The sequence below is a fragment of the Patagioenas fasciata genome, chromosome 12 (genome assembly GCF_037038585.1).
Source record: "Patagioenas fasciata isolate bPatFas1 chromosome 12, bPatFas1.hap1, whole genome shotgun sequence".
Classification (NCBI taxonomy): Eukaryota; Metazoa; Chordata; class Aves; order Columbiformes; family Columbidae; genus Patagioenas; species Patagioenas fasciata.
In genome coordinates this window covers 1181774-1197298 of record NC_092531.1, presented here as the reverse complement: position 1 = coordinate 1197298, position 15525 = coordinate 1181774, and the positions used below count along the sequence as shown (strand labels likewise).

Below are 15525 nucleotides of genomic sequence, written 5' to 3'. Positions count from 1 at the left end.
AGCAGCTGCTGGCACCTGGATCTCTGTTAGGAAGAAAAATAGCAGAGATGGGAAGAGAGAAGGAGGGGGAAGCTGTGAAACCAGACTGGCTCAGGTAACCACACGCCAGCCAAACCCAAGGTAAAGCTGTGCCAAACAACCGTGCCAGACCAAGGCACAAAACAAACTCTTGCTGACCCTGCGCCCATCTCGCCGCCGTCATTCCCAACTCAGCCACAATGTCAGCACGTAACACACAAGGTGCATTTCGGTGCTTCAAGCCTGAAGTTTGCAGGGCTCTTTAGTGAGCTCAACCAAGGGTGAACATGAAAATCCCTCCCCATGCAAAGGAGTGAGGAGTTCACTGGCAGTGGAGCCGACGTGGAGCAGCAGGACACGCCGGAGCCCCCGCTGCTGTCTGGCTGTCAGGAGGAGAGAGCCTGCTCTTCCCCAGCTGCCACAGATCTTCATGTGACATGCTGCTTCAAAATCTTGTTAGAAATAGGAATAAAAAGCAAAATACAACCCTGCTGGGTCTATGATTATTATTTTACAGAGATGACAGATATAATTTAGAGCATAATACCATGGTAACCCTTTCAGATGGAAAGAAAGACAGCAGCAGGGCTTTCTCTGGTGGGAGCCAGAGGGGAATGTATTTTTAAAAAGCATAATCCACAACTCTGTCACTGCAGAGACCTGTCTGCTTTAATCAAGGGTAAATTGCTTGGAGCGTACCAATCAATTTAACTCTGCAGTGCATGGTGGGACCCAGAGGCACGAAAAGGTGCTGTAGAAGTGCAAGACAAAGTAGTGTCGGACTTGAACCACAGACGGGACCCACTACAGAGCGAAAGTAACAGATAATACCTTCTGATGAGCCCAAAGGATTACAAAGGACTGAAGGGTGACCTTGCCCCTGCAGCAGTAACATCAGTAACAGTAAATTATATACTCACAACAACCAGGAGCCAGGCTGCCGTTCCTGCAGACCTTGCCTAACCCTGCTCCAGCCCCTTCTTGCCTGTCATCCCTGACTGTGGTTTCCAGCCCCTCCTCATATTTCCAGTGAAACGTGACAGCAAATTAAAGTTAGATTATTACAAATTATTACGGTACTTGCTGAGCCTTCTGTAGTCATTTAAAACCAGCCACGAGCCCAGGGGGCTGAAGATGGTCATAGATTTTGAGGTTCCTTGTTATTCTTTTTAAAAATCAGGAAGCAGCATCCTTCAGCCCAGACCCTGGTGTGTTCCCAGGTCAGCAGTGACCCGAATGTGTTTGTGTACTCAGCAGAGGAACCATGCCCAGTGCTGGCTTCCCCTCTTCATCCCCCTTCTTCACCCACAGCCCTTCTGCCAGTCGCCACCTCCCTGGAGACTCATGTTCCCCTTTGGGAGCCAAACCCCCCCACAACACACACATTACCCTGGTGTCACATAGGACAGACCAGCTTATCTCTACTTGAGGGCCTGAACCAAAGTTTCACCCTTGGCCAGCTGACGCCAGACAAGCAGCAGCACTGAGTACAATGCTGAGGCATTTAATGCTGTCCAGCTGAAGGTGAAGTCCAGAGACAAAATCAAATTAGAACAGTGGATGAAAATCATTGTTCTGCAAGGATACATGGAATTTCTCACAGCCTTCCCAAGTCAACACAACTAGATGGTTTGGTAGGGGTCTGGAGCATCTTTCTGATGAGGAAAGACTCAGTGAGAGTTGGGGCTGTTAAGCTGGAGAAGAGAAGCTGAGAGGGATCTGATCAATGGATCAATATCTCAGGGTGGGTGTCAGAGGACGGACCAGACTCTGTTCAGTGGTGCCCAACGCCAGGGTGAGGGGCAACGGGCACAGACTGAAACACAGGAGGCTCCAGGTGAACATGAGCAGAAACTTGTTTGCTGGGAGGTGCCAGAGCCTGGCCCAGGCTGCCCAGAGCAGGTGTGGAGTCTCCTTCTCTGAGACATTGAAACCCGCCTGGACCCACCTGTGTGATCTGCTCTGTGACCCTGCGTGAGCAGGGCTTGGACTGGGGGATCTGCAGAGGTCCCTCCAACTCAACCAGGCTGGGATTATGTGGGATTCTGTAATGCTGAGGCATTTAGTGTTTTCCAGCTGAAGGTGATGTCCAGAGACAAAAATCAAATGAGAACAGTGGATGAAAATCATTGTTCTGGAGGGATACGTGGAATTTCCCACAGCCTTCCCAAGTCAACACAACTAGATGGTTCATCTCAGGAGAAACCTATTGTACAGCCAGGGCAGCCTGGAAAACAACATGGCTCAAGCAGTTCAGACAGGAACCCACACAACAGAAGAAGACACCTGTGTCCTTGAACAGCCGCTGGAACCCAGGCTGGATATCCTGACATGTTTCAAAAAGCATTAGAGACCCACACTTGGGCAACAGAGTGAAACCACACCTGTGTCCCTGATGGGGCGCTGGACACCCTTCTGGCCTCCACAGCCTCGGATGAACCTGGATATCCTCACCTACCTGAATCTGAGCACCTTGAACTGGAGCCTAATCCCACCTTAGATCTGCAAAGTGCTGATGTCTGACAAGAGGACAGTCACCTTGGACTCCTTTCACCTCCAGTGAATGAGGTGCTTCAGAAACACAGTTCCTCTGAGCTCTTCTCCGTGTTTGTCCATGAGGAAGAGCTGATGCACTACAGACAGAAATGCCCATTTTTCTCTGCTGGGGGAGAGGACGCGACTCGCCAGGCAAAAGGGAATCCCACTGAAGATACTCAGACCCCCAGAGACGATCATTCCAATCAGTCAGGACAAACATGAACAGTGCTTGACAAAGTCAATCCACTGCTGCCTGCCGAGCCTCCTACCCCTGGGTGTATAGGTTGCTCTTTTCCCTTTGGTTTCACCAATACCTGACAAATCTCTCTGGTATTTTGCCATCATTTGTAGTGAACACCTGGAGTCACCTTCAGCTGAACCCTCGCTCCAAGCAACGCAGACATCAGCCTGACCAGCTGGAGCCAGGTGGCAATGGGTCTTGGGTGCAGAAGGGAAAACATGAGAGCAGTAAGGACCTGTACCTGTTGAAAGGAATTATTGCTGACTTGATTTGGGGCCGTCTTCCTTGTTCTGTGCAACACTCACATGCGTACAATGTCCAAATTCATTAGCTGCAGCAATTAAGATACAAGTTCTTGGAGTGTTTTGTAATGAGGTAATTAGCACAGGACTCCTTGTCATAAGAGCTGTCAGGCAGTTTTGACAAAGGGAATCAAGCTGGGCTTCTAAGGTTGGTAGGTGCAGTATTAATATATAATATATTATGTATATAACAGTATGTATATAATAGTGAGATAACAACAGGGCCACTGGACAGGCTGCAAATGGAGCCATTTTAAGGACCTGTGCAGAGCCAGCAGTATCACAGCACAGCGGCAGCAAGTCCAGGGGCTGACCCCTCCACAGCTGCAATTTCTACGTGCTTTGTGCCTTTAACAGTTGTCATTGGCTGCTTGTATAACTACAGAACAGTCGGTAAAACAACAATCTCCAAATGCCCTTCACACACACAGCTATTGTGCAGGCGGTGTTTGATTGCTTGTCTGGGATTAAAAGGAATTTGAAAAAGGCAACATGCACCGAGCTACATCCACCAGTTCTCCATCTGCCCACAAGCTAAGGAAACTCACATGTCCCTAACCAGGAAAAGGGGGTTGTTTATTCCTTTATCTTTTTTTTTTTTTTCCCAGTTAGCATCATATCAAGGGTCATGGGCCATGGTAGACTGGAAGGTGGGTGGAGAACTGGCTGGCCCAGCAGGCTCCGAGGTCTCACTGGAGCTCCAGTGTTCCGCAGGGGCTGGTACCGGGGCAGTGGGTGTCTCCATGCGGGAGCCAGCAGTGCTCTCCCAGCAGGGCTGCAGCTGGCACTGACCACGCAGAACGCAAAGGGAAGGACCTTGACAGGCAGACAAAAGCTGTGTGAGGTTCAATCCACTTTTGGGGCCCCCAGGACAAGAAAGACATTGACATACTGGAACGAGTTCAACGGAGGCCACCAAGGTCATAAAATGGTGGAGGACAGGACATGCAAGGAAAGGCTGAGAGAAATCGGTTTGTTCAGCTCGGGGAAAAGGTGAAGGGGAATTTTAATTCTGTTTCTATCCCTGGAGACATCCCAGGCCAGGCTGGATGGGGCTCTGAGCAACCTGAGCTGGTGAAGATGTCCCTGCTCATGGTAGGGGTGGCACTGGGGGAGCTGGGAAGGTCCCTCCAACCCAAACTGTTCTGTGATTCTTTGACTCTGTCTACAACTACCTAATAGGGAGTTATAGAGAAGACTGAGCCAATTTTTTTTGGAGGTGTATAGCAAAAGGACAAGAGGTAACAAACTGCAGGAAGGGAAATTCCAACTGAAATAAAAATATATCAGCTTCACCGTGGAGTGGGTTTAGTGGTGTGACAAGGGTCGGAGAGGTTATGGGAACTCCAGTCATGGAAACATTCAAAACTTGGCTGATCAGCCTGACCTGACTTTGAAGCTAGCACTGCACAAGAAGGGTTTGGACAAGAGAGTGTGAGCTAAATTATGAGTTTATGAAGATTGAATGAAAGTAACACATGGAAATGCATTCCCGGAGTCCAGAGCTTCTTTCACACTCAATTTCAGGAAGAAAATTGTGTTCCCGTAGGGACAAACAGGATATCAGGAGATCTCAAAAACTCAAGAATATTTAATGTGAAGGAATAATCAAGAATGAATCCAAAAGGTAAGGAAGGATTTCAAGAAAAATTGGACCACTATTTAAATAAACATTATGAAGCCCAGGAGCCAGACTCCCCCACTCCTGAAGCCACGTGATAAACAAAACAACACCTGAGCTCAGTCGCTGCTCCTGCCCCAGCATCTAGACCTGGCAGGACATTTCCTAATATCCCATAACCTGAGCACCTTTCAAGCAGGTTACAGTTAAAATTAAAGCTTCCCATGGAAATGCTGCTTTTCTCTCTCTGCCTTTCAAAGCACAGATTAACTAGAAGTCAGGAGTTAACACGACCCACATCTAACATCAAAAGCTGCTGATGTTTAGCTGAGCATAAGTGACAGGTCTGATTCTTTCTTGGCACAAGAGTTATTAACTTTTTCAAGGCCCTGTTTTTGCATTTCCCACTACGTCATTACTTCAGTTCTTGTGTGATGGACCAGACCACAAGGCACCAAACTTTCAGTACGTACTTAGGAGAACAGGTGTTAAGAAGGACAGCAACAAGTTACAAACCGGGGTTCTACAAGAGTTTATGGTGTTCCAAACCTCTCGATTTGGCTGCTGAGAACCTTCTCAAATTTTACTAATCAGCCTTAAACTCTGAAAGGCTCTTTGAGCAGTAATATCTACTGCTTCAAAGTATGAGATTTCAGGGGAAAAAAAAGTCTCTCCGTTGTTGGAAGAAAATATTTCTAAATCTGAACAACTTCCCCTTGGTACAGAACTGGCTCTGGTGGAAATTCAGTTTTAGCAATTAAGTCAAAGCTGGGTTTGATTCAATTATCACCTTTTTAAATGCCACCCTTCATGCACATACTGAGCATCTGACCATCAAGAAGCTAAGAGGACATGCCAGTACAGGCCAACAAGCTAAGCTGGATCTAACTTCAGGGCCAGTAACCCACTAACTATCCACCACCTGCTTCAGTACAATAAAATAATTTGCCTGTGTGGTGGAACAGTGCCATTAATCCCCACATTTACACGTGTGGAACTGAGGCTCCCAAAGATGAGCGCAGCTCCATCGCACTCACCATCAGTCATTTAAGTGCTGAAGTCGGAAGCCCAAAGCTCCCTTCAGCTGGTCCCTTCTACAGCCAGAGGGCATTTCAACCCACCCCAAACCTGCACATCCATCTGGAACTACTCATCCCTCCCCGCTGACCACAAGAGGCTGGAAAGTAACTAAGCTTCTCAAAGCCATGGGCAATGGTTCTGGAATCCATCCAAAACTAACAAGGAATTAAGGAATGGCCTAAGGTCGCCCACTTTACTCAGGGCACACATGTGCTGTGTCATTTTTAGGTAGGAGACTGCATTCTGCCCACCAGAGCTAGAGGAACACAGCTCCGCAGCCTCTTGTAGCATCGGGACAAGCTTCAAGTCCCACAGGACAGCAACTGCACTTACTTGGAAGATATTGGAGAAGTCTCTCAAGTTGAAAATGTAGTGGAACTTGATGGCTGTTGGAAGGAATGTAGCGGCTACTTTCTGGTGCAGTCCCAGGGCAAGGGCAATCAGCTGCTGAGCTAATTTTTGCACAGCCCCCGAGAAGTTTCCACTTGTCAGGTGCTGCGTTAAAATGGTGCTATAGATCCTGGACAAGGCATCCTGCCCAGGGATGGACAGCGCGAAGACACAGAAGTGACGCTGAGGGAGAGAAAGGAAGGCATGGAAAGGTCAGAGAGGTAGAAAAACACCTTTCAAGCAAAATGCCCTTGGGGATTTGCTGTGATAATCTCATCTAGGCTCCCTTTCCCATGAAATGCTGGACCAGATGATCTTTTGAGGTCCCTTCCAACCTGGGTTGTTCTATGATTCTCTGATTTGCAGTCCACCTGAACAAGGTTATTTCCCTCTCCCAGTTTGCCAGCAGAGCTCAGGTGGGAAGTGACATCACTCTGCTCACTAAACCAGGGATTTTCAACTGCATCTCACCAATGCTACACTGGAAGTGCAGTCCATTGAAGAGCCAAAGGGCTCTGAAGGTCCCACCGACCTCTGACAAAGCCCAGTCACTGTCTCTATTAAGAGCAGCCCCTGGAAGGTGCCATCTCCCAGAGGACCTCTTTACTAAGTTGGAACTTGCAAAGTTGCCCATGGGACACTTCATTTTAACTCCACACCTTGCTGAAGAGGAGCCAGGGTCCAAGCTGACTCTGGTCATTAGGTTTCTCCATGATGAAATGAATTTTGCTCACTGCTACCCAGTCCCTCCATCGGTTGGCAGCTCCCAAAAATCAAAGTCTAATGTTTAAGATCTCTTCCCAAATCTTCTGTTATCAGCAGCGCTTGAACTGCTTTTTGTTTGGCTTGGGGTTTTTTTGTTCGGTTAGGTTTTTGGGGGGATTTGGTTGGTTTTGTTGGTTTTGGTGTTCTTTGTTTTGTTGGTTTTGTTTGGTTGCTTGGTTTGGGGTTTGTTGGGGTTTTTGTTGTTGTTGTGTTTTGGTGTGGCTTGGGTTTTTTTTTAGTTTTGTCTGTTTTCTTCGTTTGGGTTTCTCCCCCACACCTCTTTTTACTGACAGCTGCATCAGACAATTCTGGAAAGCAGGCGGCGTTAATGCACCATGCTTCAGAGCTAAATACGAGCTAAATGAAGGCAAAATCTGCCTGTATGGACCAGAAGGTTGTCCTGAAAGTAGGTGTTAAGCTGGCTGGCAACTTTTGACTTCCTCCTCTGACGGAGCTGCAGAATGCGAGGAAAAACAAACAAGGGAATAAGGGACCCAGTTCGGTGCTTCACTATTAGGAATCACAGTCACTCAACAGATTCGTGCCATTTGTACTGATAAAACAACAGCAGGATCTGCCAGTGGTTGTCCTCTAACCTCACGTTTAAATGATCCACCCCAAAATAAACCCAGCGATGCACCTGCCGTTGTGCAGGGCTTTACCTGCAGCCGAGGGTTGATGGTGAAGCTCCCCGCCGTCGGGTTCATGCACGACACATACTGCACGTTCGTGATCTCCTTCAGCGACAGCTTGGTCCGGTCGTACCTTCGGGCAAAACACAAGCAGCAGCACAGTGACCACGGCCACTGCCTCTCTCAGTACATGTCCCTGGGCTGCCAGAGGCCGCTTGTCTTCAGGGGGTCAAATTCTGCGTCTTGCCAAGATGAGGCCCAGGCCCAGGTTGCCGGCCTATCTGTACACGGCCTGGCACACGCGAGTCCTGCTCCTGGTGGAAATCCTTCAGCTTCAACAACCTGTAGCTAATATTTCTATCAGTAATAAGCACTGAGCAAAGCCCCTGGGCCATACTCTTCACTTGCATGGAAATGGCAGAAAACAGCAGGAGTGTCTCTGGTTTGATCCCAACCCGGGACAGGGTGTGAGAGACTACAAGGGTGACTCTCAAACACTGTGGCAAACCCAGCCCTGCAACACCCAGTCATGGGAGACGGGCCATCGTGAGCAGGTGAATGGTGATTTACATGTCAAGGCCGAGGTGACAGCCACAGACAAAGGCTGGGTGACACAGGCAGTGCTGTGTTGAAGGACACGCAGCCTGTGCGCTGACAGGCCCGACACGGTGTCAAGGCCCAGGCTGAGAGACCCTTCGGGCCTCCCCCATCTTCCACAATCACCCCCAGTGACGCCTGCACAAAAGCCCAGGTGATCCCGAGGGCTATAAACCCTATAAAACCTGTGCCAGCACGGGCAGGGTGCCACCCTGGGGACCCTTCCACCCACCGGGCTGACCACGGGAACCGAACCACACACCACAGGGTGCTGAACCCTGACTACAGACCCAAGCATTCCTGCATAGGAACTGGACCTGAGACTACAAACCCCTCAAACACACCACGGAGCCCTAAGGGTGGTGAGACCTTTCCTTTCCCTTTCCTTTTCCTTCCCTTCCCATTTCCTTCCCCCTTCCTTTCCCCTTCTTTTCTTCCTCTCTCTTTCCTTCCTATATTCCTATTTCTTTGCCTTCCTTTTTGTGAGTAATACAGTAACATAAGGTTTAGAGCCCCACTTGTGCCACAAAACTCTTTCATGTGAATCTTTTCGCTGCTAAACTGTTTATCGATTGAGCTTAAGTAACATAAATCCTTCTGCCACTGAGTCATTTGCCAATTGGACCAAGCTACAAAAAATAAAGGTCTTTTGTTTGTGGACCTTCAGGATTGTACGTACTTTTTTCCAACCCAGGGGACTGACAAATCTCAGTCACACTTCCCCCAACCATAGCGCCAGGTGGGACATGACAAGGGTCAGCAGGCTGCTGCTGCCGGGGGAGGACAGGGAGTCCTGGGCTCCCTGGTTTAAGAAGGACAAGGAATTACTGGAGAGAGTCCAGCGGTGGCTACAAAGATGCTAAGGGATCTGGAGCACCTTTCTTGTGACAAGAAACTGAGAGAGCTGGGGCTGTTGAGCTGGAGAAGAGAAGCTGAGAGGGATCTGATCAATGGGATCAATATCTCAGGGTGGGTGTCAGAGGATGGACCAGACTCTGTTCAGTGGTGCCCAACGCCAGGGTGAGGGGCAACGGGCACAGACTGAAACACAGGAGGCTCCATCTGAACATGAGCAGAAACTTGTTTGCTGGGAGGTGCCAGAGCCTGGCCCAGGCTGCCCAGAGCGGGTGTGGAGGAATTGAAAACCATTCCAGTGGTTAAAATTCAGACAGTCAAGAAAACACACCTTCAATGAAAATAAAGAAATAATGGGAAGGGTTATTAGAATGGAGTCGTGAGACAGGTAAACTGAGCCTTGGCAGCTAGGAAGTGTCAGGTAGTCTGTAAACCCTGCCGTACCCAACCAACGGGGAACTGGGGAGGGAATTTGCAGTTGGGATTAGGGGTGGATATAAGCAGTGGCTTTTTGCCCTGTTTTGTGTGCCTACCTTTAGGTGGAACACCCGACCTTGCAAAATCGTTAATAAAATATGCTTTGCTGAGAGATCCTACCTGAGCCTATTATATTGGTGAGATGATAACTTCCTGCATGCAATACAGTGCCCAGTGGGCACTGCTGAGCACATGGGCAGAAGGCCTCGATGTGTCTGGGAGGGGACCCATGGCATGCTGCATCCGCCCGCACCTCGCTGCATCCCCTGTACGTTGCTGCATCCGCCCGCACCTCGCTGCATCCCCTTTACGTTGCTGCATCCGCCCGCACCTCGCTGCATCCCCTGTACGTTGCTGCATCCGCCCGCACCTCGCTGCATCCCCTGTACGTTGCTGCATCCCACCGCACCTCGCTGCATCCCCTGTACGTTGCTGCATCCCCCCGCACCTCGCTGCATCCCCTGTACGTTGCTGCATCCCCCCGCACCTCGCTGCATCCCCTGTACGTTGCTGCATCTGCCCGCACCTCGCTGCATCCCCTGTACATTGCTGCATCCCCCCGCACCTCGCTGCATCCCCCCGCACCTCGCTGCATCCCCTGTACGTTGCTGCATCCCACCGCACCTCGCTGCATCCCCTGTACGTTGCTGCATCCCCTGTACGTTGCTGCATCCCCCCGCACCTCGCTGCATCCCCTGTACGTTGCTGCATCCCCCCGCACCTCGCTGCATCCCCTGTACGTTGCTGCATCCCACCGCACCTCGCTGCATCCCCTGTACGTTGCTGCATCCCCCCGCACCTCGCTGCATCCCCTGTACGTTGCTGCATCCCACCGCACCTCGCTGCATCCCCTGTACGTTGCTGCATCCCACCGCACCTCGCTGCATCCCCCTATGCCTCACTCCATCCCCCACACCTCGTTGCATCCCTCTGCGCCTCACTGCATCCCCCTACTCCTCGCTGCAGCCCCTTGTGCCTCCAACGCTCCCTCGCAGCTCCCTCACCCTCTATCTGCCTGACTTCCCTGACACCCACAGCCCAAGATTTCTGCCTCCGCTCCACTGTCTCTGTTCCTCGGAAGCTTTTGGCAGAGCTCAGGCATGCACACAGCTGAGGAGAGTGGAAATTGCAATGCGTCCCTGCCCTGTATTCCCTGTGGAGAGATGCAAATATTCATGTCCCACACAGAGCTGCTGGCTAAAGTGTAAAACACACCAATCTCCTTCCAAAACAGTCACTGCTTTTCCTTCAAATCACCTCTGCCTAGATAATGGTTGTTTGCTGCTGCCTGACAGAAGACAATGTTAGGTGCTCACAGCAGGGGGGTTCACCCCAGCTGAGGCCAAATCCACAGCCGCCTCTGCTCTCAGCGTCGCGGGGCAGCAAGGCCGAGCATCGCGCTCCCCTCGCAGGCTTTGCACTGGGACCACAGTCACAAGCCACAGCAAGAGCAGAGCAAAGCTCCTCTCAACCCAGCTATGAGTAAGCAATCAAGCGGTATTAAAGAAGCGATGGACAACGTGCACCCCAAATCCCTGCAACCCCAAATCCCAACTAACCCTGCACCCCAAATCCTGACCCCCAGATAATGTCCCCAAAACCCCTACATCTCCGATTCTTCCCCCTAAGCTCTGCACCCTTAAAACGTGCACCCCTAAATTCTGCACCCCCAAATCCTTCCTCCCAAGCCATGAACCCCTCAAACCTGTGATACCAAACCCTGCAACCCTGAACCCTGCGCCCCCAAACCCTGCACATCCCATAATCCTGTACCCCCAGATACTGCTCCCCAAAACCCTGCACCCCCAAACTGTATACCCGAAATGCTGCCATCCCCAAACTTGCACCCCAAACCCTGCACCCTAAAATCAAGTCCTCCCCCAACTTGCACTCAAAACGCTGCCCCCTAAGCTTTGCACCCCCAAATGCTGACCCCAAAACCCCGTGCCCCCAAATCCCACCACCCTAAATCCTTCCCCCTAATCAATGCATTTCCAAACCTTGCACCCCCAAATCCTCAACCTCATGTCCTGAACTCCAAAACCCTGCACCCCCAATTCTGCCTCCCCAAACCCGGTACCCACGGGTTCTGCACCCCAAACTCTGCACCCACAGGTTCTGCACCCCAAACTCCTGCTCCCCCAAGCCCTGCCCCCCAAACTCTGCACCCTCAATTCCCGCACTACCAAACCCTGCACCCCCAGATCCCTCACCCAGACCTGCACCCCAAATCTGGCCTCACCCAGCCCTGTGCCCCAAAACCCAAGATCCTGCTCCCCTACATCTTGAACACCCAAACCTTGCACCATCAGATTTTGCATCCTCAAATCCTGCACCCCGAAAGTATTCATGCCCAAATCCTGCACCCCCAGATCCTGCACCCCAAAACCTTCACCACAAACCCTGCACCCTCCACCACCTTAGCACTGCACGCCCAAACCCTGCACCCCCAAATCCTGCACCCCAAATCCTGCTCCTTCAAACCCTTTGCCCCCAAATTTTACCCCCCTAGACCTGCACCCCCAAGCCTTTCTCCCTAAAACCCTACACCCCCAAATTCTGCACCCTAAACCCTGCACCCCCAGATCCTTCCTGCAAGACTCTGCACCCCAAAATCGAGCACCCCAGATCCCGCACTTCACTGCATCCCTGAACCCCGAACCCTAAATCCTGCACCCAGATCCTGCAGCCCAAAGCGAGCACCCTAAAATCAAGTCCCCCCAAACCTGCACTGAAAATGCTGAACCCCAAATCCTGCCCCCCAGATCCTGCACCCTCAGATCCTCCTGCCAAAAACCCTGCACCCCAAACCCTGAACTCCCAAACTCTGCACCCAGAGCCCTGCACCCTCAAATCCTGCACCCCCAGTTCCTGAACACATGAACCCTGCACCCCCAAACCTCACCCGAAAGTCCTGCGTATCCTGCTCTACCAAACCCTTCAGTGCAGACCCCTGCACCCCAAGATTGTGCTGCCCTAAACACTGAACCCCCAAATCCTGCAGCCCCAGATCCTTGCCTCCCAAAACTCTGCACCCCCAAATCCTGCACCCCAAATCTCTCACCCCCAAATCCTTCCCCCACCACCCTGCAGCCTCAAATCCTTTACCCCATCCCCTGCACCCCAAAACTCCACACCTCCAAATCCTGAACCCTGAAACCCTGCACCCCCAAATCCTGTGCCCCAGTCCTGTGCACCCCACACTCTGCAACCTTAAATTTCCCCCCAAACCCCTGCACCCCAAACTCTGCACTCTTAGACCTGACTTCTAAACCCTGCACCCCCAACAGTGCACCCCCAAATCCTGAAGCCCCAGATCCTTCCCTCCCATACCCTGCAGCCCCAAATCCTGAACCCCACAAATCCTGCACCACTAATCCTCCACGCCCTTAACACTGCACTCCCAAAACCAGCACCACCAAATCCTTCACCCCCAAAACCTCCCTCCTCCAAACCCTGCACTTCAAAATGCTGCACCCCCAAATCCTTCTCCCCAACACCCTGCACGCCCAGATCCTGACCCCAAAACCCTGCACCCCAAATGCTGTACCCCAAAGCCCTGCACTCTCAAATCATACATGCCCAGAACGTGCACCCTAAACTGTGCACCCCAAAATCCTAAACCCCTTAACCCTGCACCCCCAAAACCTGTACCCCAGATCCTTCCCCCCCATAACTGGCACCCTGAAATCCCTCACCCCAAATCCCTGCACCCTCAAATCCTCCAGCCCACAAGTCCTGCACCCCCAGGTCCTGAACACCTGAACCCTGCAGACCCAAATGCTGCACCCAGAACTCTTGGTGCCCAAATCCCTGCACCCAAAAGTCTGTCTCCCGAACCTTCACACCAAAGCCCTGCACCCCAATATCCAAAAGCATCCTCTTGTGACTGGCCCAGATGCTCCGTGCATCCTTGGCATAGAGCACCATCATCATCCAACCACCATCATCATCCAACCACCATCATCATCATCCAACCACCACCATCATCCAACCACCATCATCATCATCCAACCACCACCATCATCATCCAACCACCACCATCATCATCCAACCACCACCACCATCATCCAACCACCACCATCATCATCCAACCACCACCATCATCATCCAACCACCATCATCATCCAACCACCATCATCATCCAACCATCATCATCATCATCCAACCAACCAATCCTGAACCCAACCAATGACCCCATCACCCAGTCAGTGACTCCACAACCCAACCAATTACCCCATCATTCAACCAATGACCCCATCACCCAATCAGTGACCCCATGACCCAACCAATGACCCCATCATTCAACCAATGACCCCATTATTCAACTAATGACCCCATCACCCAACCAGTGACTCCATGACCCAACCAATGACCCCAGGGACCACAGTGCTACCATCTGCCATGGGCTGATCCAGACCACGCTGGAGCAAGGTGAAGCTCCAGAACACTTGCAATACATTGATGACATCATCGTATGGGGCGACACAGCGAAAGAAGTCTTCAAAAAAGGTGAGAGAATAATTCCTATTCTTTTGGATGCTGGTTTTGCCATAAAACGAAGCAAGGTCAAGGGACCTGCACAGGAGATCCAGTTTTTAGGAATAAAATGGCAAGATGGCCGTCGTCAGATCCCAATGGATGTGATCAACAAAATTGCAGCAATGTCTCCACCTACTAATAAAAAGGAGACACAGACTTTCTTGGGCGTTGTAGGTTTTTGGAGAATGCACGTTCCTGACTACAGCCACATTGTGAGCCTCTCTATCGAGTGACTCGTAAAAAAGAACCAATTTGAGTGGGGCCCTGAACGCCAAGCCTTTGAACAAATGAAGCGTGAGATAACTCATGCGGTGGCCCTTGGACCAGTCCGAACTGGAGTAGATGTTAAAAATGTGCTCTACACCGCAGCCGGAGATAATGGACTTACCTGGAGCCTCTGGCACAAAGCACCAGGAGAAACCCGAGGTCAACCCTTAGGTTTTTGGAGTCGAGGATACAAAGGATATGAGGCCAACTGTACTCCAACTGAAAAGGAGAGACTGGCAGCATATGAAGGAGTTCGAGCTGCTTCAGAAGTGATCGGCACTGAAGCACAGCTCCTCCTGCACCTCGACTGCCGGTGCTGAGCTGGGTGTTCAAAGGGACGGTTCCCTCTCCACATCATGGCACCGAAGTTACATGGAGTAAATGGATTGCACTGATCACGCAATGAGCTCGGATTGGAAGTCCCAACCGTCCAGGGATATTAGAAGTGATTACAGACTGGCCAGAAAGCAAAGACTTTGGGATGTCTGCAGATGAGGAGGAAGTAAAACGTGCTGAAGAAGCACCACCATATAATCCGCTTTCAGAGACTGATAAGCAGTGTGCACTGTTCACAGATGGATCCTGTCGTCTGTAGGAAAACATCGAAGGTGAAAGCTGCTGTGTGGAGTCCCACACGACAAGTTACAGAAGCCACTGAAGGACAAGGTGAATCCAGTCAGTTTGCAGCAGTGAAAGCCATCCAGCTGGCTTTGGACATTGCTGAACGAGAGAAGTGGCCAATGCTTTGTCTCTATACTGACTCATGGATGGTAGCAAATGCCTTGTGGGGGTGGCTACGGCAATGGAAGAAAAGTAACTGGCAGCGCAGAGGTGAAACCATTGGGAACCACGCTGTGGCAAGACATTGCTGCTCGGCTGGAGAGCCTGCCTGGGGAAGTTGGTCATGTAGATGCTCATGTGCCTAAAAGTCAAGCCACCGAGGAACATCGAAACAACCAACAAGCAGATCAAGCTGCTAAGATTAAAGTAGCTGAGGTGGACTTGGACTGGCAACATAAAGGTGAACTTTTCCTAGCTCGGTGGGCCCATGGTGCTTCAGGGCATCAAGGTAGAGATGCAACATACAAATGGGCTCGTGATCAAGGGGTGCATTTAACTATGGACACTGTTTCACAGGTTATTCATGAATGTGAAACTTGCGCCGAAATCAAACAAGCAAAACAGTTAAAACCTGTATGG

At 50.9% G+C, this 15525-nt stretch overlaps 1 protein-coding gene across 1 annotated transcript in view; it reads right to left on the bottom strand.

Annotated features, from left to right (window-relative positions):
• LOC136115767 (dynein axonemal heavy chain 9-like) overlaps positions 1-13986 on the bottom strand; it is a gene marked incomplete at its 5' end in the record, with an annotated part of 46342 nt that extends 32356 nt beyond the window's left edge. Inside the window, 3 exons of the mRNA XM_071813686.1 lie at positions 6134-6373; positions 7618-7720; positions 13913-13986. Coding sequence (XP_071669787.1) covers positions 6134-6373; positions 7618-7720; positions 13913-13986 — 417 coding nt within the window. The remainder of the gene's footprint in view (positions 1-6133; positions 6374-7617; positions 7721-13912) is intronic.
• Between the last annotated feature and the right edge of the window lie 1539 nt (positions 13987-15525).